Raw genomic sequence first — 26,601 nt, 5'->3', positions numbered from 1 at the left:
CAGAGAAGCGAGGGCTATATTCAAAGCATAAAGTGGACCCCTGCTAGTTTCCGCACAGTTAATTTCCACATTCCATTTCTGTGGGAAAATGGGCGACAACATCTCCAAGCTGCTTCCTGCTGAAAGAGGGTAGAGTTGGGGGAAGTGGCCCAAAGTCCTTGTTTTCTACCTTGGATGGGGAGGTGGCGTGACAGCTAAGGGCATTCAGTACCAGAGCAGTCCAGAGGTCCACAGTGGCAGATGGCAGGTGACTGGACAAGGCATACAAAGGGTAGGGATCATGCAGATGGCCAAGGGTGTTGCCACCTTCCTGAGTTCAGTTTCCTTTTGCTCAAGGTGGATCACAATGGGGCAAACTGTATCATTCAGAGAGAGAAAGGGGGAGCTCCCCGAAGCAAAAAGAGCTTTGGCAGCTGCTGGGACAGTCCCTCGGGCCCTCCCTATACTTGCAGGAACAGCTTCTCTGGTTCAACTGGAGGCAAACTCCCTGATCTCCTAACTCTCCAGCAGCTGGCTCTCAGCGAGTTCTCCAGCACCTGGCAACCTCAGCATGGACCGGGTTCCTCGGAGAGCCAGGCCTGACCAAGAAAGTTGGAGCTGGGACTGCTCTTGGGTCCCATCTGGGGTGCCAAATTTGTTACTGAAAGCTCAGTCCTTGTCCCCAGTGCCAATACAATAAGGAGGACATAATTTTGAGAAAAAGGAAAAAGGTTTATTGCTTTGCTAGCAAAGGAGAAACACAGAGGAATCCTGTCCCAGAGGCTGTTGAGTCTCCACCTGGGTATCTTCTGGGCCCTCCTGGATCACCCTGGAACTCTGCTCGCTAGTTTGCCTGTCTCTCATTCCCACCTTCCAGCGTCCAAACACAGGTTGCCCTTCATAGCCTAAATACCCACATACTCAACAGCACTCACCATAAAAAGAATAAGGACCAGGTTCTCAGTCCCTGTGATCATGTAACTTAGTAAGGGGAGACTGGTCCTAGACACAGTGAGGACACAAAAAGCGTCACGCTGACCTTGGCTTCAGACAATGTGGGTTTCAGCCTTTGCTTTGGCACTTGCTAAGCTGTGTGAATGGCGGATGCTTTCATTCATGAGTTTGTTCATTCATTCAACAAATAGAAGATGAAGGAGCCCCAAGAGCCTAAGGTCATCACACCTATTTCTTGTGATTTTGTAACTGCTGCTTCATCAACCCTCTGTGTGGGTTTATGGGCTTACCCTAACAAACACAGGCCCAACAGGATAGATGCCACTCTAACCTCATCCATTTAAACAGGAATAGAGAGCACATGTCCATGCTGATTATCATGCTAAATCCCCACACTAGAAGATCCCGGGGTGCCATGAGACAGCCCATAAGCTGTGCTTCTTGGTCTGCTCCTCTGTGCTCCCCAGAGTCCCCCTTCTCTGGGTCACACATGACCCCATATGAACCATAATCTTTTGTCCCAGGGGGAACTTGAAACTTCAGTGACTAGAATGGCCAGTTCCTGATTTGTAAACTCAAGTTCCTTTCGGCTTGGCTTGGACCTTGCCTTGGAGACCCTGTCGGCATCCCTCCAGACTAGGATACAGAGGTCAAAGGGCTGACAAAGCCTCCCAGGGCCAGGCATGTGCCAGGCCCCGCGTGTACTGGAGTTACCATCTCTTGCCTCATCGACTGCACAGCTGGGAGGAGACATTAGACAAATACATCTGTGAAAAGTATACCTACAACCGTGGTGAGTGCCACCAAGAACAGCCAGAGAGCACCTTCAGAGACCAGCATGGCTGTTGTAGATTTTGGGGGAGGGGGTGGTCAGTGAAAGCCTCCCTAAAAAAGGTGGCACTGTGGTCAAACCCTAAAAGAGGAGCAGGGTTTGGAAGTGGGGGTGGAAAGGAAAATGTTTCAGAGAGGAACAGCACCTCCCAGGCCCAGAGGTGACCAAGAGCATGGTGTGCTCTAGGAACTCAGATGGCTGGTGGGAGGGACAGTGGGGCTGTTCTTGTGAAACCCAGAGAGCAAAGCTTCTGGTGGTCACTGTGTTGCTGCTTCTAACTCTAGTGCCCAGGCACATCCCGGGGCATAGTAGGTGCACAAGAAATCCTGAGCTGCAGACCCAGGAGAAGCCCGCCCGGCACCGACACCAGGCACCGAAGGGACGGCTTATCTTCAGTGGCAGGAGACAGGAAGGCTTTGTAGAGAAGAATATTTTAGCTGCACTTTGAAAGACAGCCATGCTGGTGAGAGGCAGGTGGCAAAGGAACCTGGGGACAGAGCAGCATGATCGAGGGCAGAGCACAGCGAGCCTCTGGGTGCTGAGTGGGGTGTGTATGGGGGAAGGTCACACGGAGGGCACTGGGCGCCAGACCGAACAGTGTTTTGAATGACTGGCAGTGGAGACATCTGTGGTCTGCCCTGTCACATGGGCTCGCTCCCTGGCTGGAGTGACTCAGGATGGGCAGGTAGCCAAGCTGGGGAAGACCTGGCTCTGGGAGCTGCTTGGCAAGGCCTAGCCCGACTGCTGGGGGCTCTCAAGTCCATCAGTGGAGGACATCAGAACCCAAAGCTGTGGCCCCAGCACTGGACAAGCCTCCCCCGCCAGCCTCCGTGCTCACATTTGAGCTGATCAACCACTACACAGGCGCCGCGGGGCCCTGGGAAGCGCAACAGGAGAGGAACCGCAAAGGCTCTGGAGAGGCGCCCTGCTCCCGGGGTCAGGGAGGATGACTGTGCGAGGGATCCAAGAGAGAGGACAACAAGTTTCTGCAATGTGAACAGGAAACAGACAGAGGATGGTGACGGCTACACAGGTGACGGGATGAGAGTGGATGGTGGAGGCAGAAAGGAACAAATCTGAAAGAGACTGGAAGAAAAACCAAACCAAACCAAAACCCCAAAATCCCAAATCAGGGACTGTGAGGGTGGAGCAAAAGAGGAAGGGGCCAGGAGACCAAGGGCTACTGGAGGATTTGAGTCCTGCTAATCCAAAGACCACCACAGCCTGCTCCTTTCCTCCTTTCAGTTGTTCCCACTGGCAGGGCATACCTTTGACATTTTCTGGATCTCAGGAAACTACAATCTCTTACTTTGAAGATCAGTTATTTGCTGTGTGCCTCTAGGCAAGTTACTTAGCCTTTCTGGGCCTTGGTTTCCTTGTTTATTAAATGAAGACAATAGCATCTGATTTACAATGCTACTGTGAAGATGTATAAATTATTTAGAACAATGACTAGCGCATGGTAAGTATTCCAGAAAATAAACCAGCAGAATCCTATGTATATTCAAGGTGTGATTAGTAATGCAAATGGTCTTGTTTCTCAGAGAAGGAAAGAGGTTGAACAGTCAATCAAGGTCACACAGCCAGCATCAGTGGCAAGGCCAGATGTGGAACGCTGTCCTTCTCAGGCTTGGTCCTGTGTTCCTCTGACTAAGCAGAGAGATGGTCTCATACCCACCACCGGGCACCATGACAAGGAAAGAACCTCATGGAAGTCCAAGGGTCCATGTCACGCAGGGCGCTTTACGATGAGCCATCCCCTGGAAATCCTGGTACCACAGGCCAGAGGCTGATGCCAATTTAGTGATTATTTAATACGTTCATGGAGTCTCGGGTTTAAAAAATAAACGACTCCCCCCTTCTTGGCTCCTAGCTTGATGTTTTCAACTGGGTCAGGGCAATGCTGATTCTGCGTGGCCTGGACCCAGGCCTCTATCAGTGGCGCCTGACCTCAGAAGGGGGTTTGAATCATCCTCGTCTGACAGGAGCTCATATGCTTTCCTCCTGAATGCCATTTATGATCCAAATTCTAGGGTATTATGTGAAAATAAAAAAGGTACCACTTTTCCCTTCAGGCTGGTTGTCAAGCAGTGTGGAGCTGTCTCTAATTGTCACTATTGAGCTATCACAGCCGCATCACATGGCAGTTTACACAACGCCCTCCCAGGCTGGGATACTGACAAGGCCCTGGAGATCACGGTCATAAACCGCCAGGTGAGAGGTGCACACACGTCACACGTGAGGGACTGTGGCTGCCCCCTTCAGCAGAGGGGTGCAAGTGCTCGTCGCTGCCGGGACCACTGCTCTCCCATGAAGAGCGAGCGGCCCGCTCAGACCGCAGTCACAGACGGTTTGTCCTGTCAGCTACTCAGGGCCTCAAGACTTCCCTGGGTAAGGCAGTGACCCAGCTGAATGCTCCAGAAGGAGCACACTACTCAGGATGGACCAACTGGCAGGGAAGCTAGTCACAGGAAGGACAGGCCACACCCTCCTGAGCGGCAGGAGCCAGCCCCCTGCTCACCATGGGCACTCCTGGCTCAGGGCGGGGGCGAGTTCCCTGAGGAGGGCACACCTGCTGGCTCTGTGGGGGGGCGGACAAGGAGGAGCAGTCAAGGGCATCGCATCAACCATGGCTCTCTGACCTTGCGAGGGCTCTAGCTCTTCACTCTCCCAAGATCCTGAGGCAGCCATCCTACTGTCCCATGGTGCTGCTGAGAACAGGCCCCGCCCTGCCTCACTTCCAAGTCCTTCCTCCTCTGTCACTCTGGATCCTAGAGATCTGAGCTCCCTAAATCTTAGGACTGTGTGCTCAGGGAGTCCTTTGCTTGGTTCTTGGGGCCTCTCCACATGTTCATCTGTATTCTGTTTCTTTCCAGGTTATTTCAGTGTCTCCAGCTGAGGCAAGGAGCGGGTGCCCAGGATCAGTTACTAAGGGGTGCTGTTCCATGGCTATAAGACTGGTGTCAGAGAACAAGGGGGACAGGGATGGAGAAGAAGCATGCTGTTCCAGTGGTCAGTGGACCATAATGTCTGGAATCTGGACGCCATCTTGTGGGCCAAGGGGAGCCACACAAGATTGAAGGGCAAAGGAATCCACCTGCATCTGGGGACAGACTTGGACCCGAGGACAGAAACTTGGCCCTGAAGCAGACAGTAGCAGTGAGGAAACGGGAGGAATTCTCAACAGGTGGATGGGACAGGATGTGGCAAGAGAATGGATAGGGAAGAAGCTGGTTTTGTTAGCTGGGGGGAATGTAGGAGGCTACCAAGAAGCCTCATGTGAAACAACGCTTCCCAGCTGTGGACTCCCGGGAGACCCTGGAAGCCAGAGCCACAGCTGTAAGAATGGAGCTCTGGTCACAGCGTGTGAGGCAGGCACAGGTCCAGGGCCTGACAAAGCATACGGTTGACACACACCAAAGGAAGCAACGTTCTAGGAGGAATGCGGGCACCTCCCAACACACACAGACGCCTATGGATCTCCAACTCTGTCGCTGATCTTTGACATCAATGGATCTTTCCTATAATCGAGATTTTCAGGCCCAAAGTGTTAGTCTAATTTAAAAATTAAATACACCTCTAAAGTACAGAGTCAATTCAGAAAACACTATAGAACTGATAAACTGAAATTAGACCTCAGAAGAATTAGGTCTTTGACTTATACTGACAAGCTCTAATTAGGAACTTATTGCGAACCAAGCATCTCTAAGTGCTGGACGTACAAGGTCCAACGTATCTGACATTATTCTCTGAGTCTTAAGGGACAGCTACTGATGCTCTAACTGCAAGTGAGGTCAATCTTGAGAGGATGCCTTTATGGATTCATTCATTTAAAAGAAGCAGGAAAAAATGGGAGTTTTTTCAGTTGTAAGGAGCATTGCCACTTGGCTGCTGAGTTATAGGTCCTTATCACAGCTGCAGGAAAGTAGGGCATCGCCAGGGTCCCTGAAGGTGACTGCCTCTGCTGTTTGACACTGTGTCTTTCCTATTTGCAACACTGGCCTCAGGTCACAGTGATCGAGGTGGCAAACTGGTGAAGGACAAAAGAGCACTCTGGGTACTGATAATTCGGAAATGTGGGTGGTGTGGACATGGAGCTCTGTTTGGGAGGCACAAAGAAAGGCTGATCTCCAGAGACGAGGCCCAGGCAGGAGGGTGACTGCAGAGCTCCAAGTCTCTTTGGAAGCATGTAACTAAAAGCATAAAAGGCATGTGCCAGCCGGGCGCGGTGGTGCACACCTGTAATCCCAGCAACTTGTGGGGCTGGTGCAGGAGGGTTGTCAAGTTCCAGGCCAGTCTCAGCAACTTAGTGAGACCCTATTTTAAAAGAAAAAGGATTGCGGACTGCAGTTGTGGCTCAGTGGTAGAGCACTTGCCTAGTATGTTCAAAGCACTGGGTTATATTCCAAGTACCGTGAAGAAGGAGGGAGGGAGGAAAAAACAGGATGATGTCTTTCTAGTACCAAAGAGGGAAAGCTTCAAAAAACAACGCACCCCCATTATTTTGCAACAAATTGCATTCTTGTCAGGGAACATCTTAAGGTTATGATCAATACAGAAATCTTCAAGACGTTTATCTAACCAATGGGGACTGGCAGCTGCACTGCAATGGGCTGGGTGGGGAGAGGGTGAGAGAGGCTGCAGTGCGCTCTCCGCACTGCGCTCTCCTCCCAGCAGTTTGTGGCTGTGTTGAAGCCCTTACTATATACCATACCCACTGTTCACAGTTTCCACAGACACTCTTTGGCAGATTTCTTCTGCTCAAGTTGCTCAGAACAGGGCAGCACGAACTCCAGGAACATCAACTAAGAACTGTTTGCTAAGAGACTCCCAAGAGAAAGCAGGCTGCCACCTGGTCAAGGGGACGCACATCAACGACCCTGACACAGTGGGGCACGGGATGCAGGAGTGAGGCCTGGAGTGCAGACAGCTGCAGCAGGTGGAGGCCGGGGCGTAAGGTGCTGTTCCTCATAAAGATCAGGGCTGGCGACAGGGCCAGGCCTGGCTCCCAGAGAACCCCAAATCCTGCATGGCGGGAATGTCAAGTGCCAGGAATGAGGGGTGAGGGCCGAGGCCAGAGCAGCCAGATGTCAGAGTCCCCAGGGAAACGAAGGTCATGCCAGAAACCTGGACTTTGCCTCAAGAACTGAAGCAGGGGACAAAAGGACTGGATTTGTGGTTGACAGACACCTCTGGCAGCAGCGTGAAGAGCAGCTTGCAGGTGCCTAGGAAGTGAGCTGGAGGTTCCTAAACTAGAACTTGACATGCCCTGGACACAGAGGCTGTGGGATGGTCAGGGGTGACCGAGCACCGAGCAGCCTGAAGGAGGGAGAGCGACAAGCCTTGGTGATTCAGCAGATACGGGGTGACAGAGCTGTTAAGGAGGATTTCCATACAAGAAGGGCAGTGGGTGAAAGGTGGCAGATTTCATGTGGCTTAAGAAAATTTTGATGGCATCTGCGATGTCCATATCCTCAAGTAATATCTGAATAATCCTCACTGTAACTTAAGAATTAATGATTGGACTGAGTAGCTGATGGTTTTCCACCATCCAAGTGGGACAAAGTCCAACCCCTGAGTCCTGGTTGCCAATCTCCTTCAGACTGGGATTCCAACCTCTCCCACCCATGCCCCCTCCTCAGGCCGCTCCAGGTACAGGTGCTGCACTTCCTTCACAGAGCCTCTTTGCCTAACGTGGGTTGAGCATGCACTCATTTCTCAAGGGCCATCTTCTTACAGAAGACTTTCCTGGGCCTTCTGGCAGTTTCCTTGCTCCCTCTCTTCAGAGCCCTTTACTTTGAGCACCCCCATCATGGTTTTCATACACAACGTAAAACTCCTCTGATTCTTCAAATTACCCTGGAGTTTACTAAGAATAAAGACTCCAGCTTGTTCCTCATTCTGTCCCTGGAGTCTATCCTGAAGAGGCACAGGGTACTTGCAGAGCTGAGCTAGGGTCATGGGGATCAACCCCAGGCTGCTGGAATGATCAGCTCTGAGGGGAAACCAGTGAGCGGGTCCACTGCATGCCCGCCCTCCCAGGGCAAGCGTCCTGTTCCAGGGCTCATACAGCCTTGGCACAGCCCTTTGGGTTGTCCCCAAAGTCATCGCCATAGATATTATTCTGTGAAGGTCCCGCAGAGGTCTACCACTTTCCCAGAAGTGTCAGACACCAGTGAGTGACACAGCTTAAGGATATCTCCTATATCTCAACCCAACACCACCTTCTACACACTGATGAGAAACATCAGCTCACCTTCAGGGGAAAGCCCTGGAAGCCTACCTTCCAGGATGGCATCTTAGCTGATAATCTTCCTCGTCTGGAAACAAGCCCACTATTGGGGGACACATCAGGAGAGCCCTGAGACAAGGCAGACCTAGGATTGCGAGGTCACTGGAAGTGCAGAACAGCTAGTTCCTGAGATGCTGTGGGGCCACGCTGACAGCAGCAGCCAGACAGGTCTACTGCTAGGTCCCCAAAGCCAGCTGGCCCCCCTCCAGGTCTTGGCTGTTCACAGTTCCTCTGACTCCATGACTTCCTCCAGCATCTCTTCCCTCCTTTTGGGGACTTAAGTTGTTTTTTGTAAAACAGAATTGAAAGAATAAGACCTTTGGTCTCTGGGGTCTGCTCATTCAGGCTTGATGCTTCCCTTGTGTCACAGGAGCACTTGGCTCATACCTGGGACACCTGTCTTACCACTCTCAGACAAGTTACCTACTGACCATGACCTAACTGGATGGGCGAGGTGAAACTGCTTCTGCGCCTTGCCCCAGTCATTCATGATTCATTAAATGACCCAGATGACCCAATCAAAGGGGAAAATGTCTGGGGACCAGACGGTGCAGTGTGCAGGTCCTCTCCAGGATTAGGGAGACAGCTGGTGGTAGAACACCGCTCCAGGCTACGTGTGCTGAGACCAGCCAGCACACGGTGGGGGAAGCTGTCACCATCTTAGTGTGTTACTTACACGGTCACCCTGGTTGGCATCAGGCTCTGAATCTGTTGGTAGAGCACAGAAGCAGAACCCATTTGTTATACTCTTGGCTGATGGTTTTTTTTAAATAGCAGACTCTATTTTACCTAGAAGCTGCTATTGCAGGGCTTTCTTATTCCAAAAGTACAGAAATAAGTATGAAGACAGTTTGGGGGTTCTCATTATTATTCTCATTTCCCCTCTATTACCCTTCTCTAAGGTGCAGAGAAAGAATATCTTAGGTAAAGATTAGCAGCTGAGAAGGGCCTAGAGGATGTGCAAGGGCAACACATATCTATATTACCATTTTCATGATCAGGGAGGAGGTGAGAACCGTTACAACAGATTAGGACTTTCAAAAGCTGACAGAAGCCAAACAAGAGTGACATGGAATTTTCTTGTTTCTTAAGGAACTGCTAAGAGCTGACTCCAGCCTGAGTTTGAAGCCACAATCACTATAATCACCTCAGGTTACTCAATACTGTTATCCTGGACTGTGAGTTCACCATTTCCCCCGAAACTAGTATAAAGTTGAATGATCACTGAGGGATTATGAGAAGACTGAGGACTCAGGGCTGGTCCCACTCTACCTGTGGAACCTTCGGGGCATAATATTCTTGCCTAGAAAGTAGGGTAATCACCTACCTTATGGGCCTGTGGAAGCTGAGCTCTCGTTGTAAATGGCATATGAATCTGCATTGTTCTACTTTGCAGGAAACAAAATATTCTGAAACCTCATGACACCACCCTCCAAAGAGGCCGTTTTGTAGTAAGCCCTCTGGATGGAGAAGCATGGGTAAAGACTGGCAAGGGACAGGGAGAGAAAGGGGGAGAACGGCTATTCCCTAGAGCATGGTGCAGGGAAAGAGGGCAGCACTGTGTGGGTGGGCCAGGAAGGGCCCTGCATGCCTTAAGAGTGGATTCCCATGAATGACGTGGGACCAGACTGAAATGTAAGAATAAGCACCCAGCATCTGCTTAGCTAAACCTGGTCCAGTGAAAGTGGTTCACAATGGAGCTATGTCATGTATGTTTATTATAAAGTCAATTACAGCAAGTGATTTTAAAAAAGGGAGAGGGGGAGGGGGAGGGAGGCAGGAGGAGGAGGGGGGAGGGGGAAAGGCAGGGGGGGAGAGAGAAAAAGGGAGGGGGTGGGCGGGAGGGAGGGAGGGAGGAAGGGAGAGGCATTAGCCTTTACTGCATGGGCAATTCTGATTGTGTTCCACCACATGAGCCTGAGGAGGGAAGATGGGAGTTCCTGGGGCCTGTGTGCCCCTCGGAGGTGGGGGACTCCTCTCTGGGCCAAATGTGATTCTAGTGTTTAAAGACACATACAGCCTGTACAACCTGGTCACCACATAGAAGCTTGCCACTTCACTGGTGTTTGGCTGTGAAAACCACGAGTCAGTTCAAAGCTGGGAGTAAGCCAGCTGGGCTGGACATTTTGAGATACAGTTTTTCATGTGGTGCCTTTCAGGGGCGAACATGGCATGACACCAGTCTGTCTCCCAGCTCCCCTCCTGCCAATCTCCTTCCAGGAATAATGGTGCCCTGCTCGCCTCCCAACCCCTCCTTCTTCCCGGCTGTACCCTCACATCATCCCCAACTAAAATGCTTGTGCTTGGCTGGGCCCTTCCTTTGGTGATTTGTCATTTACCCCTTGAGATGAATCTTCATGTCATATTTCACAGAACTTATTTAAACACTGCTATTAACTTCACCTGTTGACCTCTAACCAGGTAACCCGCTGCATCTGTCTAAATGTTTTGTAAGTTTATCACACAGAACAGCTGTTGAGAGCAGAGGTTCTAATATAGAATCTTGATCCTCTATCTGCTGACCCTGGACAGATCACCATGACTAAAGAAGAGAACTCAAAAATCCATCTCAGTTCCCAAGTGACCCTTGAGACAACTGGGAGAGGGAACTCACAAATGCTGACGGGAGGAAGAGCACCCCAAGCTCGTAGGAGCGGATCATCAGCTGGGCGCCGTTCTTCTCCAGTGCTCCCCAAGCGGCTTTGGACAGGTTGGCGCTGCAGAGACAAGGACACAGAGAGGCCTGGCTCAGTGAAGCATCTCTGTGCAGGTCAGACTCACAGAAAAACAGCTGCAATCATGCTGATTCAGTTTCTAGCGGAGCTGTGGCGTTTTAAATCCTGCTATAATCCTCTGGATTTATCTAACTGGTAATTGGGGACAATTTTATGTTCATCTGCATTTTCCGTTGAGGGTAACTATTAAAATAATTACTTTTCCTATTTCTTTATTTTCCTTCAAATCCTTTTCCTTTTCGTAACTTTGGTATAGTCAAGACTTCCCCTTTTGTTGTATAGAAAAAGAATTTAAGAAAAAACTATGTTAACGTTACTTTAAACAGAAGCATCTTAGGCTTCATGCTTGCTTTCTCTGCCCCTCCTTTTTATTTTTTTGGCCAGGTAGTGCTAATTTCTATGTTCGTTCTAAAGAAAGCAGCTCTGAGGGCACTAGATTTAATTATACTCATATCCAAAAAGAAAAGGTGCATTAGAACTATGCTTTATAGGGACAAAGAGTTGTAGATCTGGCTAAAAAATCATAGTGCAGCAGGAAGGGGGAGACCCGGAACTGATCATGCAGAAGGTGCCAAGAGGTATGTCAGTTCTCACTGACGTGGACACTAAAAGTGCCAACTTCTGAGGAGCAGGCAGTAGAATGGCTTCCTGGCCTCTTGGCTAAGATCAACTATAGAAATTGAAAGTGGAACCACAGTCACTAGGAGGGAGGGGCTTGGAAGGAGAGAGGGAGGGGCTTGGAAGGAGAGAGGGAGGGACTTGGAAGGAGAGAGGGAGGGGCTTGGAAGGAGAGAGGGAGGGGCTTGGAAGGAGAGAGGGAGGGACTTGGAAGGAGAGAGGGAGGGGCTTGGAAGGAGAGAGGGAGGGGCTTGGAAGGAGAGAGGGAGGCTGGATACTGGCCACCAAAACAAGCATTTTGCGGCACAGCAGACAGAGTACAGTTTGTAAAAAGTTATTCTGCATTTTATAAAGAATCAGGAAAGAGGGTTTGAAGGTTTCTAATACAAAGAAATGGCAAAAGGTTTAAAGAGATGAAAGCTCTACTTACTGATCTGTTCATTAGAACATATTATATACGTGAATTATCACACTGAACCCCCTAAATATGCACAACTTAAAAAAAAATGGAAAATAAAAGAAAGTACACATCAATATGCTCTGGAATGGAGACAATGAAGCTCTGAGGCATTGTGTTAGATTTCTTTCCTGCAAATGTGATAGCAAGATCTCATCTGCTCTTAACTAACATAAACCTACAAAATACCTTTTTTTTTTTTTTTCCAATTAGGCTCATCTGAACTCACTATTACTTTCAAAATGAACACTAAACCTCAGCTACTCAGAACCTTTAAAGCAAGGCTTTGTGGATAACTGGGCATTTTGAGAGTCCTTCACTAGAGCACTGACCACCTTTCTGGTGATATGCTGGAATAGGAGATATCAAGTCATGGGAGAAGAATGATCTAAGGGATGTAGTGGAACAGAGAGGGGGAGATGAGGACATTAGAGCTAAGGACAACCCTTGAAACCATTAAGCTCACTTAATAAAATAAAATAAATAAAATTCAGAATCCACTGTCCACAGAATCCACTTTGCACATTTACAAAATATTTCTGTCTTCTTAACTGGACCACAACAAGGATAGGAAACATATTTGATGCATAAGGATGCACAAATGTGAATGTCACTGTCTATGGGATGTCCAAAGGGACAGAAAGTGGGATGCTTATGGCAAGTGGGATTATGACTTTAGGAAAGATGTTTTCTTTAAAAATCTAAGAACTGGGCAGTGGTGTGCACCTGCAATCCCAGCCACTCAGGAGGCCTGGGTAACACAGTGAGACCCTTCCTCAAAAAGAAACAAACAAAAGCTAAAAACAAAGTTCAGAAGACCTGCTTTTGGGTCAAAGGTGACCTGGACCATGACAAAAGCCTAATGGCAAAACTGTACAGTGAGTGCAAGGCAGTAGTCCTGCTCTGCCAGTTTTCCTCACTCTCTGGATTCTGCCTTCAGGATTACTCTAGACTGTCAGCAGCATGACATCCTGAGAATGAGGAACCTCTGGAAGGCACCTCTCCAAGACTTGAGGGCTTCGTCCACAGTACAGGTCAACGGAGACCATGAGGGAACACTGGTTTCTTCCAACCTCTCCTTTTGTGTTGGCTTCTAACAGAATTCCAAGAATCTGAAACCTCAAAAAGTGAAAGACTGAAAGCCACTTGTAGGTGGTCTAGGTGAAAAATCAACATTTCTTGAACTATCGCCTCTAATAAATTTTTGCATTCTGAGTGTTTTGAGTCATGGGCACCTGGGCAGCCAGGAAGATGGGCATGTATATCCAAACTCCAACCCACCTGCTCCTTGGGCAGCATGGACAGGAATCTACCTGTGCAGTAAACACTGATGTCCTTCACAGAACATAGTGATACCATGGAGCTCTTGCAAAGTTCTTCTGCTCCAGAAATCCCATGCAAGTTCCAGCTTCTGCTCTTCATTCAGAATCCACTGTCCACGGTCTGCCTTAGCGACCCATGCTCCCTCTACCCTCAGTCTGCCATCTTTCTTTGTCTCCCTCAGGACTGAGCTGCATTCTCCCCTCAGTGCTGTGGAGCGTTTTGTTGTTGCTAGATGTTAGTAATGCTTGGTCACTAAAGAGGGTGGGGTATCCATTTACTTTGGATTATTCAAGGTTTGGAACTACCCTATAAGATGGGGAGTTCTAGGAGAATAGGACTCTGGATGACCCAGTTCTACAGTCCATGGGAATCTCTGCCTAAGCTACTAATTAATTCACGATGAATGATAGAGGGCTTCTGGGGGCCAGGAGTACGTCACTCAGGGCTTGAGCAGAGAATTTAAAGAGGTTGTGTGCATGTCTCTAAGTACAATATGTGTTTGATAGGCATGTGACATCACACAAATGTGGGAGCTGGCTGAACAGTTCTCAGAATGTGACCTTGGCTCTGAGGCTGGGGCTAGAAGTCTACAGGGCAGGAGGAAGCCAGAGGAAGACAAGTAGGAGCAGCAAGCTAGGACCATGAGGGCAAGCTGAAGCCCGAGGACAGAAACCCATGTCAGTGGTTGAAACCTCTGGATTGGGGTGACAGTGTCTTGCAGAAACCAGGCCCTTTGTACAGAGCTAAACATACATACATGGCAAGGCCCAGGAGCTAGAGAAGCTGAAGGAGAACCAGGAAGGGTGTAGGCTCTGCTGCTGCCTCACGCCAACACGGTGAGCTGGAGCACATTTGACATGCGCTGTCAAAACAACAGGTGTCTCCTGTTCATCCCCCAAATATTCTACAGGAATTTCTTGGGGCCTACCCTAAATTGCAAAATATAAGGAAGGGAATTCTGGGAAATGTGATTAGCTTAGCCAGGTTGATCCCCTTTTCAAGTGTTATGGACTAAGCATCTGCTTTTGTATACCGAAATCCTAACCCCCAACGTGATGGCATTAGGAGATGGGGCCTCTGAGAGGTATTAGTGGCCATACAGAAGTGACTCCAGAGTGCCTTGCCCTCATCCTACAATGTGAGGATACAAGAAGACAGCCATCTGCAATCAGGAAGAACCACCTCACTTGAACCAATGTGCTGGCTCCCTGATACTGGGCTTCAGCCTCTAGAACTATGAGAAACAGATCTTTGTCTAAAGTTATCTGGCCTGTGGCACTTGGTACAGCAGTCCGAAATGAAGACGACAGCAAGTCACCTCAGTTAAGCTAATGGTCACTTATTCAATTAGACAGTTTGTAGGCCCCCTGCGTAGGAGGCGCATGGATGTTGCTGGATCATTCTGCCACAGCTTTTCAGGATTGGCTTCTAATTATAGGTTTGATCTAAGTCCACAATATAAAAGTATTATACCAAAGTTAAAAAATTTATGAACAGATTTAATAATATATAACAGACAATTTTAGAGGAAATCTTAGGGGGGTATAAGAATTATAAATAAGGATCATGGAGAAGAAAGGAAAGCCAAAAAGGAGCCCTGGACCCCTAATCAGTAGAGGGTATTGTCTCTACTTTCCTCTAACTCCTAAGCCATTGCTCTTCTTCCTGGGCTTTAGGTTCCTGTCTCTAGAATCAAGGCTAAAACCCCTTCCCAGTCAAGAGTCTAAAGACGAGATCTTGTGTTCAGAGCTACCTGGGACTTCTCTTTAGCCCCAAAGAGAAAGGCCCTGATTTCCAGTGGAACTGCCCACTGAGGACCGCTCCTCTGAACGTCATGGTAATGCACTGGGGAACAGTTGCACAGGAAAAGAAGGGCACACCAAAGATGATCTCTGGGTCAAACCCTGAGGCACTTAAACTTTGGTAATGACGTGGCTGCCTTGGTCATCGGTGGCTAGAGCCGAGTGGCTGGTTTGGGTTCATGCTTAAGCTTTTGTCAGAAGATGGATGGGTATTTGTGATGACTCATGACTGCTGTCATGGTATAACATGTGTGCTGATAAATGTTTCTTTTCATCATTAATTACCTAACAGTCTAAGCAGCAGTGGCACAAAGAATACCGAGGTGACTTAGTGACTTAGGCTGAGGTTTTGGCCACACACTTCTGGTGGGCTGGTGGGGGCCAGGCACTTTCACTGACAGATCCAATGCAGAGTGTTACAGTGGATGTTGGAGATCAGACCTGGCAGCTGTGGCAAGGAGGGGGAATAGGGGACTTTAGCCAATGCTGCTGTAACTCCTTCCCCCAACCCCAGGACAGTACGCCTCTGTGTGCAGACATACTCACACACATACACACAGGCAGAATAGGGTCTCTTCTTTCTGGATTTGCTGTGCATTTTCTAGTATTCTTGGGCTCTGTTTCTTTTTACATACTGAAATATAATTTCACAACTGCTATGAAAAAATAATCTCATTGGAAAAGATTCATGTTGTGTTTGGGGATACACAGGCCTGTAAGCTTTAATTTTGATAGATACTATCTAATTTCCCTCTAAGGCATTTCCTTTCTATTGAGATTATGACTTAAAGTATATAAAAATACATTTTCCTTGGACTCTTTAAGAATTCTGAGTGGATAATAGCTTGTGATTTTTTTCCCCCATGTAATAGACAAAAATATCTCATTTAATTTGATTTCTTTGATTACTGGTGGTATTCAGTATTTTTAATCTCTGAGATATCTAGGTTTCTTAATTCTGTGAATTATCCATTTTTAATTGTTATTTATATGTCTGCATTAGTTTATTGTTGCTTTAATAAATTGTCATATTTAGTGGCTTAAAACAACAAAAATTTATTATCCTATAATTCTGAAATTCAAAAATTCAAAATAGGTCTGGCTGGGCTAAAAATCAAGGTCCTAGCAGGGCCCTATTCCTTCTGGAGGCTCTAGGGAAGAGCTAATTTCCTTGACTTTCCCAGTGTGGAGGCTGCTTGCATCTCTGTTTCTCCATCTTCAAGGCCAAAGAGGCAGGCCACGTCCTCTCCACACTTCCATCTGTCCCGACTTATCCCTCTTCCACTGAGAACACCTTTGTTAATAACACAACTACCCAATTTTAAGGCATGTTGATTAGGAAACTGAATCATACCTGACACTGGGACTCCTCTCTGCCACACAATGTAACATTAAGATGTCTTTGGGTAGCCATTCTTCTGCCTAATACACAATGGGAATAAATTGCAATCATGTTGTCAATGTTTCCCAGTTAACTCTGTCAATGAAAACCTGCAAAGTCTCATTTTCTTGGTTGCTTTCTTCCTTTTCTGCAGGGAGAATAGGGGAGTTGCCTAAGTTGTAATTTTGTGTAACTTCTGATCATGAGGTTTTATTTAGAGAGGCCTTCCCCATCTATCCCAAAATGGTGTCATTTGATGCACTGAATTTCAAAAATATTTTTTAAGTTCAAAAATGTATCAATATTTCTTTCTTTCAAAAAGAGAGAGAGAGAGAGAGAGAGAGAGAGAGAGAGAGAGAGAGAGAGAGAGAGAGAGAGAGAATATGAATGAGAATTTTAATGTTTACTTTTTAGTTTTCGGCGGACACATCTTTATTTGTATGTGGTTCTGAGGATCGAACCTGGGCCGCATGCAGGCCAGGCGAGTGCGCTACCACTTAAGCCACATCCCCAGCCCTTTCTTTCTTTCTTTTGTTTTTGTTTTTATTGTCAATGTATTCTGTGTCCTGTCAACTACATCTTTGCCTATTTTGAGGTCATGAGCATATTCTTGATCTAGAGCTTTTAGTTGCTTTTTAAAATTTAGATCTAGCATACGTCTGAAATTAATTTTATTTATGGCCCAAGAGAGGACCACAGTTACTTATTTTCTTCATGCCCATAGTTATTTTCAACGTACATAGCCAACTGTTTAGCACCACTTCTTGATTAGATTGGTGCCTATGTCAAAAATCTTTGATTATGCTTGTCTATTTCTGCACTCTTTTCTGTTCTATTGATGAATTTACTATGTTGCTACCACAGGATTACTGTATTTTTACAATAAATCCTAAAATCATGTAGTATAAGTGTTGCTCTTAAAAACTGTCTTGGTAAAATCATAGAATTTGGAGGGAAATGGATGGCATTAGAGCAGATTATGCTAAGTGAAGCTAGTCAATCTTTAAAAAACAAATACCAAATGACCCCTTTGATATAAGGGGAGTAAACAAGGACAGGGTAGGGACGAAGAGCTTGAGAAGAAGATTTACATTAAACAGGGATGAGAGGTGGGAGGGAAAGGGAGTGAGAAGGGAAATCGCATGGAAATGGAAGGCGATCCTCAGGGTTATACAAAATGATATATAAGAGGAAAGGAGGTTAAGACAAGATAATACAAATGGAAGAAATGATTTACAGTAGAAGGGGTAGAGAGAAAAAAGGGGAGGGGAGGGGGGATAGTAGAGAATAGGACAGACAGTAGAATACATCAGACACTAGAAAGGCAATATGTCAATCAATGGAAGGGTAACTGATGTGATACAGCAATCTGTATACGGGATAAACTTGGGAGTTTATAACCCGCTTGAATCAAACTGTGAAATATGATGTATTAAGAACTATGTAATGTTTTGAACGACCAACAATAATAAAAAAAAAACTTAAAAAAAAAACTGTCTTGGTCTTTGCATATTTATGTTAATTTTGGAATGAACATGTTCTTCTCCCAAGTTACCTTGGCTAGTGTAAATACTTTGCATTTGCAAATATATTTTATAATCAGCTCGATTTTTTAATAAAAATGCCCAATGAGATTTTGATTGAGACTGTAATGAAATATGTCAATAATTTTAGAAGTAACTGACATTTTAACAATATTGAATATTCTAATCCATAAATATTTTATCTTTGTATTTCTTTTAACAGTGCTTTATGTGCAGTTTCCAGTATAGACATCTTGTTATTTGATGCTATTAAATTGATTAGGATTCTGCAAATGCACTCATGTAATCTGCAAATATAGTTTTGCTTCTTTCTTTACAACCTTTGCCTTTTATTTTTCTTGGCTTATTGCATGGGCTATAATTGCCACTATAATACATCAAAGAATCTCATTTAGTATTCAATTTATTATATGAGTTCAATAAGACTTTTTCCCATACCATTATCATGAAATCACTCAAAGTCACTGTCAAGTTCCACAATGCCACATCCAATGGAAACTTCCTTGGCCCCATCTTATTCAATCTCTTAGTAGCAGATGCAACATTCACTATAACTGTCCCCCATTCCTGGCTTAATGGAAATAGAGTATTTTTAACTTCTGATATGCTTTGGATTTCTCTATATTTTCACTCTCTCTGGTCACTTCTTTTCTTCTCGATCTAGTCTCTCAGTACCAGAATGTCAGTAATTGGTCCCACCTTATGTCAAGATATTTATTTATTTTTAAGGTAAATATTAACAGAGACCCTGTTTCTAGGCTCTTGAAGTGATGGCCAGAAACAAAATCTGGAGGTACAGAGGTCCCCTCAGGTTGCAGAGAATTCTCATAGCTAAATCCACAATGAAGAGACACCTATAAGAGCAGATTTCAAAACACAAGAAAAAATAATCCAAATTTTTCATGAACAAAAGACAATAGAAAATAGGATTAGATTCTAAGAACTTCAGATGATTGGTCAATTAGATGGTAACTGAAAAAGAAGTATATTTAAGTACTTTGAATATAAAAGAAAACATGAAGCGAGAAAAAAGCAAATTTGATAACAATTGCAGCTAGCTCACAGTACCTACCACCTGCCAGGCATTAACTCTATCAATCCTCATTCTAAACTACTGGATATTTATACGATTAGTATCTGTATACAATAGGTAAGAAAATTGAAGCTAAGTAATTTGCCTAAAGCTTCATGGGTAATAAATGATAGAGCAAGAATTCAGGCAGCTGGATTCTGGTCTAGGCTCTAAACCATGAAACACATGGCATGTTAACAGTGAAAAATACAGTGACTAAAATAAAAAACCTCTTATTAATGAATAAAATAACAATCATATCTGAGCACAAGACTAATGAACTAGAAGGAAGATCTGAAGAAATGAGGGAGAAGGCAACTCAGGAGGCAAAGGGTGGAAGAAAAATCACACACTCTAGAGAGAGGTGCTAATGAGCACATAATTAGGATTATAAAAGAGAAGTTCAAAAAAGGCTGAGAGTCAATGTGCTAAGAAATGATTGAAACATAATAAATCCTGATAAGACTAAATAAAAATAAATTTATATGTACTTATCCATTGTAGTTATACTGTAGGACACCAAGACAAAGACAATCTCAAAAGCTGCCAGAGGCAAAAGACAGGTTTCCCACAAAGGAACCACAACTATCCAGCGGCCTCTCATGGTAGCACTGACCAAGCTGACAAGCCAATTAGAAAAGCTCTTCAGAGAAGAGCTTTTTCAAATCCATTTGAATCATCATTCAAAAATGAGGGCAAATAAGGGAACTTATTGGCTTAGTGCCAACAGAAGGCCTCTCTACCAGATAGCTATAAAGGAGAACATTCAGGAAATCCCACAAACTTGATGGGACAGAGCCACCAGGAAGAAAGGGGATCAAATTAAGTCAACTGTGGGTAAATGTAAATAAGAACTGAATAAAAATAATAATAAAAATGATTAATTTTGAAAATCTAAAAATACGATGGAAAAAACAGTGGAAAATAAAAACTGTAGAGAAGGGTAATTAGGATTAGACCTCCATGTTTTTTGGCTCTCTAGGAAGGAAGAAAACACTGATTAACTTTTCATTCTTAAGCAATAACAATTTTAGGTTTAAGATAAGAAATCGATTATACCTTTCAAATTAACAGAAGAAAAAGAAATGGTCAGGATCAAAAGGCAGAAAAAGAAGGAGCAGAGAAAGAAAAACATGGAAACTAAAAAGTACAAGGTAAAATCACAGAAAATGAAAAACATTAGTGCCGACATCGAATGCAAATATATTAAAGTCACTTATAAAAATAGAGATCACCAGATAAGATATTTAAGACATGACTACAAAACAAAGATAGGGAGATAATAGAAGATGTGGGACTTTTTAGATACAACACTAAAAGCATGATCCAAAGAAGAAAACACTGGTAAGCTGAACGTCATTAAAATTTTTTCTTTTTCGCACAAGTATGTTTGTGTGGGGGGGCGTGTTACTGGGAACTAAACCCAGAGGTGCTTAACTACTGAGCCACTGCCCAAACCCCTTTTATTTTTTCATTTTTGACACAAGCTTTTGCTAAGTTGCTTAGGGCCTCACTAAATTGATGAGGTTGGCCTCAAACTGGTCATCCTCCTGCCTCAGCTTCCTAAGTTACTGGGTTTACAGGCGTGCACTACCATGCCTAGCTAAAAACTTTTCCGTGAATAAATCTGTTAAGAGAATGAAAAGACAAGATATAGACTGCAAAAAATTTTTGCAAAACAGATCTGAAAAAGGACCAGTGTCTACGACATACAAAGGACTCTCAAAACTCAATAAGAAATCAAACAACCTGACTAAAAAATGGGCAAAAGACCTATCAGGCACCTCACCAAAGAAGATAAACAGATGACAAAAATGTCAAAGATCCTTCATATCACAGGTCTTAGAGAATTACAAATTAAACAAGATACATCTACATACCTATTAGAATGGCCAAAGTCCATTAAACTTACCCTTTCCTCTTCTTTGGGACTTTTCCACTTACCAACTGTAACCATCACCTTGACAAGAATAATTCTTGACATCTGTTATTTAGACTTATCAAATTTCCAAACTGGCATCTCCAAATAAACTGGATTTCTCTGGATATTACTGTCACCCCAAGCTCAATACATCAAAAAACAGGATCAGCAAAGCTTTCCCTCTGAAAACCAGTCTTTTCCTAACTTCCCATCTCTTCAGTCTCATTTGATAAGGCTTAAAAATCTCAGGCATTTGCGACTTACTGCTCCATAGGCAACCATGTATAGCCAGTTACCAATCTGCTTTACTATTGTTATTTTCTTTGTGGTGCTAGGGAAAGAACCCAGAGCCTTGCATGTGGTGGGGAAGTGCTCTACCACTGAGCTACCACACCAGTCTTTTTATTTTTGTGACAGGCTCTTGCTATGTTGCTGAGGCTGGCCTTGAACTTGTGATCCTCCTGCCTCAGCTTACCAAGTAGTTGGGATTACAGATTCATCACCATGCCAGGCTCCAATTTTTCTATTCTACTCTTGTAACAACCTCTGTTTCCAGGGTCCTTTTTACTCTAGAATGCAGTTCTAGATGGACTGCCCATCTCAGATGTCTCATTCCATACCTCCTCCAGTGGTTCTCAGAGAGCATCAATGTGTCCTTTCTACTTAGGCATAAAGTAAATGTCATAACCTGGCATCCAGTACCCTCCACTGCTGTCTGAATCAATGCTTTAAACTTCATTTCCCACTATGCCTTTTCGTGACACTTCTCTTTTTTACTGAACTGATTCACTTAGTACCTCCAGACCTATCTATTTATCGTTGCCCCCAATTTTTGCAAACATAATTTCTTTGTCCATCTTGCCTTCCACTATACCCACTCCTATAGATGTCTGAGCTCTTTCCTCTCCCACGGACCCCAACTCTTAAAGGAAGCTGTCTGCAGTTATTCCAGCTCCCAACACTGAATCCTACAGATGTTAGGCAAGCAAGAAACATCTAATTAATTCAAAGAAAAGGACCTGACCCACAGGGAGAGAAGACACAATTTGCTAATGCTACTTTGTTTACTATAGTTAGAGAATTTAAGATTTTTAAACCAGAATTTAGAGAAAAGGATTAATTATTGACAATTTAGCACAAAATACAGGTAAAATAGGATGGTGGGTAAGAGCAGGACTTGAATTCACGTGCATTTTGATCACAAATAGTGCTAACCTTGCTCACCTCAGTGAAGCATGGTAATAAAGTTGCCTCATAAATTTGAGGGGGAATCACACCAGATACACTGTGTAAAGGTCCTTGGCACATCAGTGGTGCTTAATAAATGTTAGTTATCATCAACGTCATCAATATTTTGCTAAATGCATGGAAGGTGACTCTGGTCCTTTTCTCTGGTCTGACTCATCAAGTGATGAAATTCTCTGAAAGGCAAGTCTACCCAACCGAGTCAAGTTAATCCTACAGAGTTTTGGTATAGAGGAGTCTAAAAATTATTCACCCTATCTATCACATCACTGATTTTTAAATCCTAGCATGCATGGGCCCACAAAACAGAAATGCAGTGAACTCCCATTTTACTTTAAAGGAAATTGAAAAAACTTCCTTTACAAAACATGGTTCTACCCCACTTCCTCAATTTTTATTACAGGTGATAAAGTAACAAGAATGTAATTGGTTTAATGTAATAAAATGAAACCAATCCTGCAGATATTGAACAATCTTGTGATGTACCACATCAGCTGTTTAGAGTGTGGGAGTCTTATAGATACTCAGTATTAACAAAGAAACATCATCAGCAGGAAAAAAAAAATGAAAATGGTTTTGATCCATGTTTTCAAACAGATAAGCAAGAGCAGAGCACTGCAGGAGTTGAGCACTTGGGCGTGGGTTTGTAAGTAAAAATTCTGACAAATCCCCAAATGGATTCTGAAAAATCTATTTGCAACCTCACTTTGTTCCTGTCACAGGCAAATCCTGGCTCCCAAGCAAAGTATTTCACATCCACACTGAGTCCTCAGTGGAGCCTCTGGCATTCCATGGCACAGTGCAGCCTACCTGTCAGTTTTGTCTTTAAATGGATCCATCATCTTTGACCCCATAAATGCAACTATCAGGACTTTAGAAGCCATCACATCAGCAGTGAGGATCCAAATGACAAAAATTACTGTCCAGCAGGATCAAAATTGCTTTTCAAATTTCAGGTCAGAAATGGTATTAGAACATTACATCAAATAATTTGAGTGTATATTTAACGGTGACTAATGTGATAATCAAATGCTGCTATTTTATTTTCTACTGAAATGTTCCATTATTTGGTGTGTCTCTTATGACGGGAAGAAAATAAATATAAGAACTTGAAAAGAGCCATTGACTTCAATTTGGGTTTGGTTTCTGCTAGCTCTGTTACCTTGCCATTCCATACTTTGAGCACCAATTTCTCCACCTACGATGTGGATTTGGCACCATCTGCTCACTGTGCTGGGTTATAAAGGGGAATGAAGGAACAATCAAGGAAGTGCTTAGAAAATTATAAAGCATAATGCAAAAGTAAGGCTTAGAAAGCACTAATACTCTGAACAGAACTATGAAATGCTAGAACGGGCATTGGGAGATCTTTTATCATGGTTTAATTTTTTTTTTTTTAAACCTGGAGACTTCTTTGTTCAAAAGAAACATTTAAAACAAACAAAAAGCCATTGTCTCTGGATGAACCAAGGAGATACCTACCCTCCTCTCCCCCTGCCTGTTGTGATGGACTCAGAAAGGAATTTTTAGAACTTGCAGGGCTGCAAGGAACACAGTGTCCACTCCATGGATTGAACCCAAGCCCTGGATGAGCAGAGAGGGAAAGAGGCCTGGAGAGGGGCAGCGATCGACTATAAATAGGATGGGGGCTGCAGATGTGGGCTGTTCCCTCAGCCAGGGAAGCCTGACAGGGCTGATGCATGGCCAGTACTTGGTCATTTTTCCTTAGAGACCCTGAAATAATTTTTGAAGAAAACTTCTCTCCCAAAGCCCCTGAGGCTGTGGAAAGCCTTGGCTTTGTCTTTCTGAGTTCCACAGTGGTGCAGCCTGCTGGGAGACAGCCCTGCAATTTTTGGAGGCTTTCCAAGATTTTCACCAACACCTTTCCAGGTAGGAAAGCTAACAAAGCCTGGTGTGGCAGCGCCTGGAAAACAGCGCCCACAGCCCTTCAGGTAGCCCCTCCTCACTCCCTGCCCAGCCTGTGACCATGCTTGGCGGGCCCCCACCTTGGTACCTACATGTGAGTGCCCTCCTGCCTTTCCCCATGGCTGCCACATCCAGGTCCCACGGACTCACGCCTGGAGGTTTGCCTCAGTGTCTCAGGAGGGTTTCCTTCCTGCCTCCATGTTCTCTTTCCTCTAATCTAACCCACAAACTAATTCCTTAAAGAGTATGATTTAGAGGAAATAAAAGGTCTGGATTCAGCCTGACCTCTGTGCCCATTTCTATTTTCATAAAATAGGTAAAAATACCCGCACTATTTAGATTTCAGAAAGCACAGGACAGCATTATCATGAAAATAAAATAAACCAGTGATAAAGACCTAATAACAGACCTTATTAGTAATTTTAATAAAATACTGTTGAGCACTTTGTTCTCTTGTCCAAAAACCTTCAGTGATCCCTAACTGCAGTCTACCACACTCAAACCTCCAGTGATCCCTAACTGCAGTCTACCACATTTGACCCCGTCCGCCTGACAGGCTTCTCTCCCAGCCCTCTCTACACACGCTCTGTGCCAACTCTGTGGCCCCTTCACCTCCCCAGCTTTCCTTGTCTTGGGAACTTCACGGCTGTCATTTTTTTCTACATAAAGTACTCAGCCAGGCCTGTTGTGTTTGTCAGCTTTTCATCACTATAACAAAGTACCTGAGACAATGAAAGGGAAACAGTTTATTTTGACTCAGTTTTGGAGGTTCCAGTCCATCACCAGTTGTCCCATTACCTTGGATGTGTGGTGAGGCAGCACATGATACAAAGGGCGAGGTAGCACAAAACTGCTCATCTCAAGGCCAGGGATCAGAGCAGGAAAGAGGAATGGACTGGGTCCCCTGATTCACTACCTTCCAATAGGCCACCTGGGGACCAAGCCTTACCATGCGGACCTCTGGGGCACACTTCTCCAAACTGCAGCATCTATCAAATGCTGCTCTGTTGAGCACCAAAGGTACTACTTCCTGAAGCTTCATCTAGTTACTCTAGGCAGAAGTGATCTCTCTTCTCTGACTTCCCTGCAGCTTATTATAGGAACTGCCTTGGATGTCCTTAACTGCTACAGTGTAAACTCCTCTATCTACACACACTGAAACCCAACTGCACACTGATCAGGCTCTCTGCAGTCAGCAGACTACTGCATGGCCTGCAGGCCTAGCACATATCCTGAGTGGGAATGAAATGTGTATCTGTGAATGACTGAACAGATGAATAAAACCTGAATGACCACAGAAGACTTAAAAACAATGTGGAACAACAAAAAGAGACAAATGACTCAGGTTCTAGGTGGCATCCACTTATTGCTACACGAAGTGGCTGGGTTTGGTGTGAACAGCCTGGATGGGCAGGATCCAGAGGAGTCAGGTACTTAACAAACTTTTGTCAGCTGACCAGATATTGACTAGCAACTGGGAATTGGATGGCCATAATGAAGAAGCATTTTAAGAGCAGTGAAGCTTTAGGCACCCCCAGCAAAGCCTGCTACAGAACAGGGACTCAATAAGCATTTGCTGAATAAAATGAGAGAGGTAGGGGACAGGAGCTGATATCAGTGTCAGATGATACAAAGGCAGCTATAGGCACCTAAGCTGCTCCGCAGGGCCCCAGACAACAGCAATGGCAGAAACTGAAATCTTACACGTCATGGTGAAAGGGAGGGTAGGCAGGCAGGGCATTCTGGGTGGAGGGCAGGAGAGGACCAGGAGGCCCGGCCTGGCTGCTGGGTTGGAGTGAAGACAGGCGGTTGCTGCCCCAGGAGGTGGGGCTGCAGGGATTGTGAGCCACATGCTCTCCCCAGGGGCTTAGTTTGCAGTGCTACTCCCAAAGCAGAGGGACAATGGGGTTATGCCAACCAGAATGTAAGTTCCTTGAGGGCAAGGACTACGGCTGTCTTGTTTGCCATCTATAACCAAAGCCCAGGCAAGAAACAGTCACACCAGACTATCTGGATCTGAATCTCAGCTCTGCCCACTTGCCCATCATTTAAGCTCCCTACATCCCTAAAATGGGGATAAGCCTAATCCCTAGGTCCTAATTGAGAAGATTAAATGAGTTAGTATAAAAAAGGACTTAGCCAGCACATGGTAAGCACTACATAAGCATTACCAAGATTAAGGAGTTTTCTCTTGTGGCTGGGCCCTGGTGGGGGACTCCCAAATAGCACCTCATCCTGAGCCAGGCTCACCTGGGCCAGTGTACAAGGGGCCTACCGGGGACAGGTCAGGAGTCTCAGGCTTGGAGATGAACTTGCTCATGGGCATGGAACAGGGCACACTCTGTTTTTTGATTTGTTTGTACCAGAATGCAAGAAAGTGAGGGTGATGAATGTCTTTGAATCATTTCTAACACACAAAGGAAGTCATCTGCCGGCTCTAATACAAATAACCATTATTTGTAACAAAGTCCATGAGGCGTAACAATGAATCTCACTATCTTGGTGCTGCAGTGCCAGGCA

At 45.2% G+C, this 26,601-nt stretch overlaps 1 protein-coding gene across 6 annotated transcripts in view; it reads right to left on the bottom strand.

Annotated features, from left to right (window-relative positions):
- Positions 1-26,601, bottom strand: part of Tdp1 (tyrosyl-DNA phosphodiesterase 1) — a 77,290-nt gene that overhangs the window by 6,251 nt on the left and 44,438 nt on the right. For 3 of the 6 annotated variants that reach the window (XM_078050697.1, XM_078050698.1, XM_078050699.1), the window contains exon 14: positions 10,672-10,774. The exons of 1 other annotated variant lie outside the window; for it this stretch is intronic. In XM_078050697.1, coding sequence (XP_077906823.1) covers positions 10,672-10,774 — 103 coding nt within the window. Of the gene's footprint in view, positions 1-8,733; positions 8,766-10,671; positions 10,775-16,346; positions 16,415-26,601 lie in introns of those variants that run through there. 2 more of the 6 variants (XR_013439209.1, XM_078050700.1) reach the window with 2 other exon arrangements.

This window comes from Ictidomys tridecemlineatus, chromosome 5 (assembly GCF_052094955.1).
Source record: "Ictidomys tridecemlineatus isolate mIctTri1 chromosome 5, mIctTri1.hap1, whole genome shotgun sequence".
Lineage (NCBI taxonomy): Eukaryota > Metazoa > Chordata > Mammalia > Rodentia > Sciuridae > Ictidomys > Ictidomys tridecemlineatus.
This window is presented reverse-complemented; position numbering and strand designations above follow the sequence as displayed.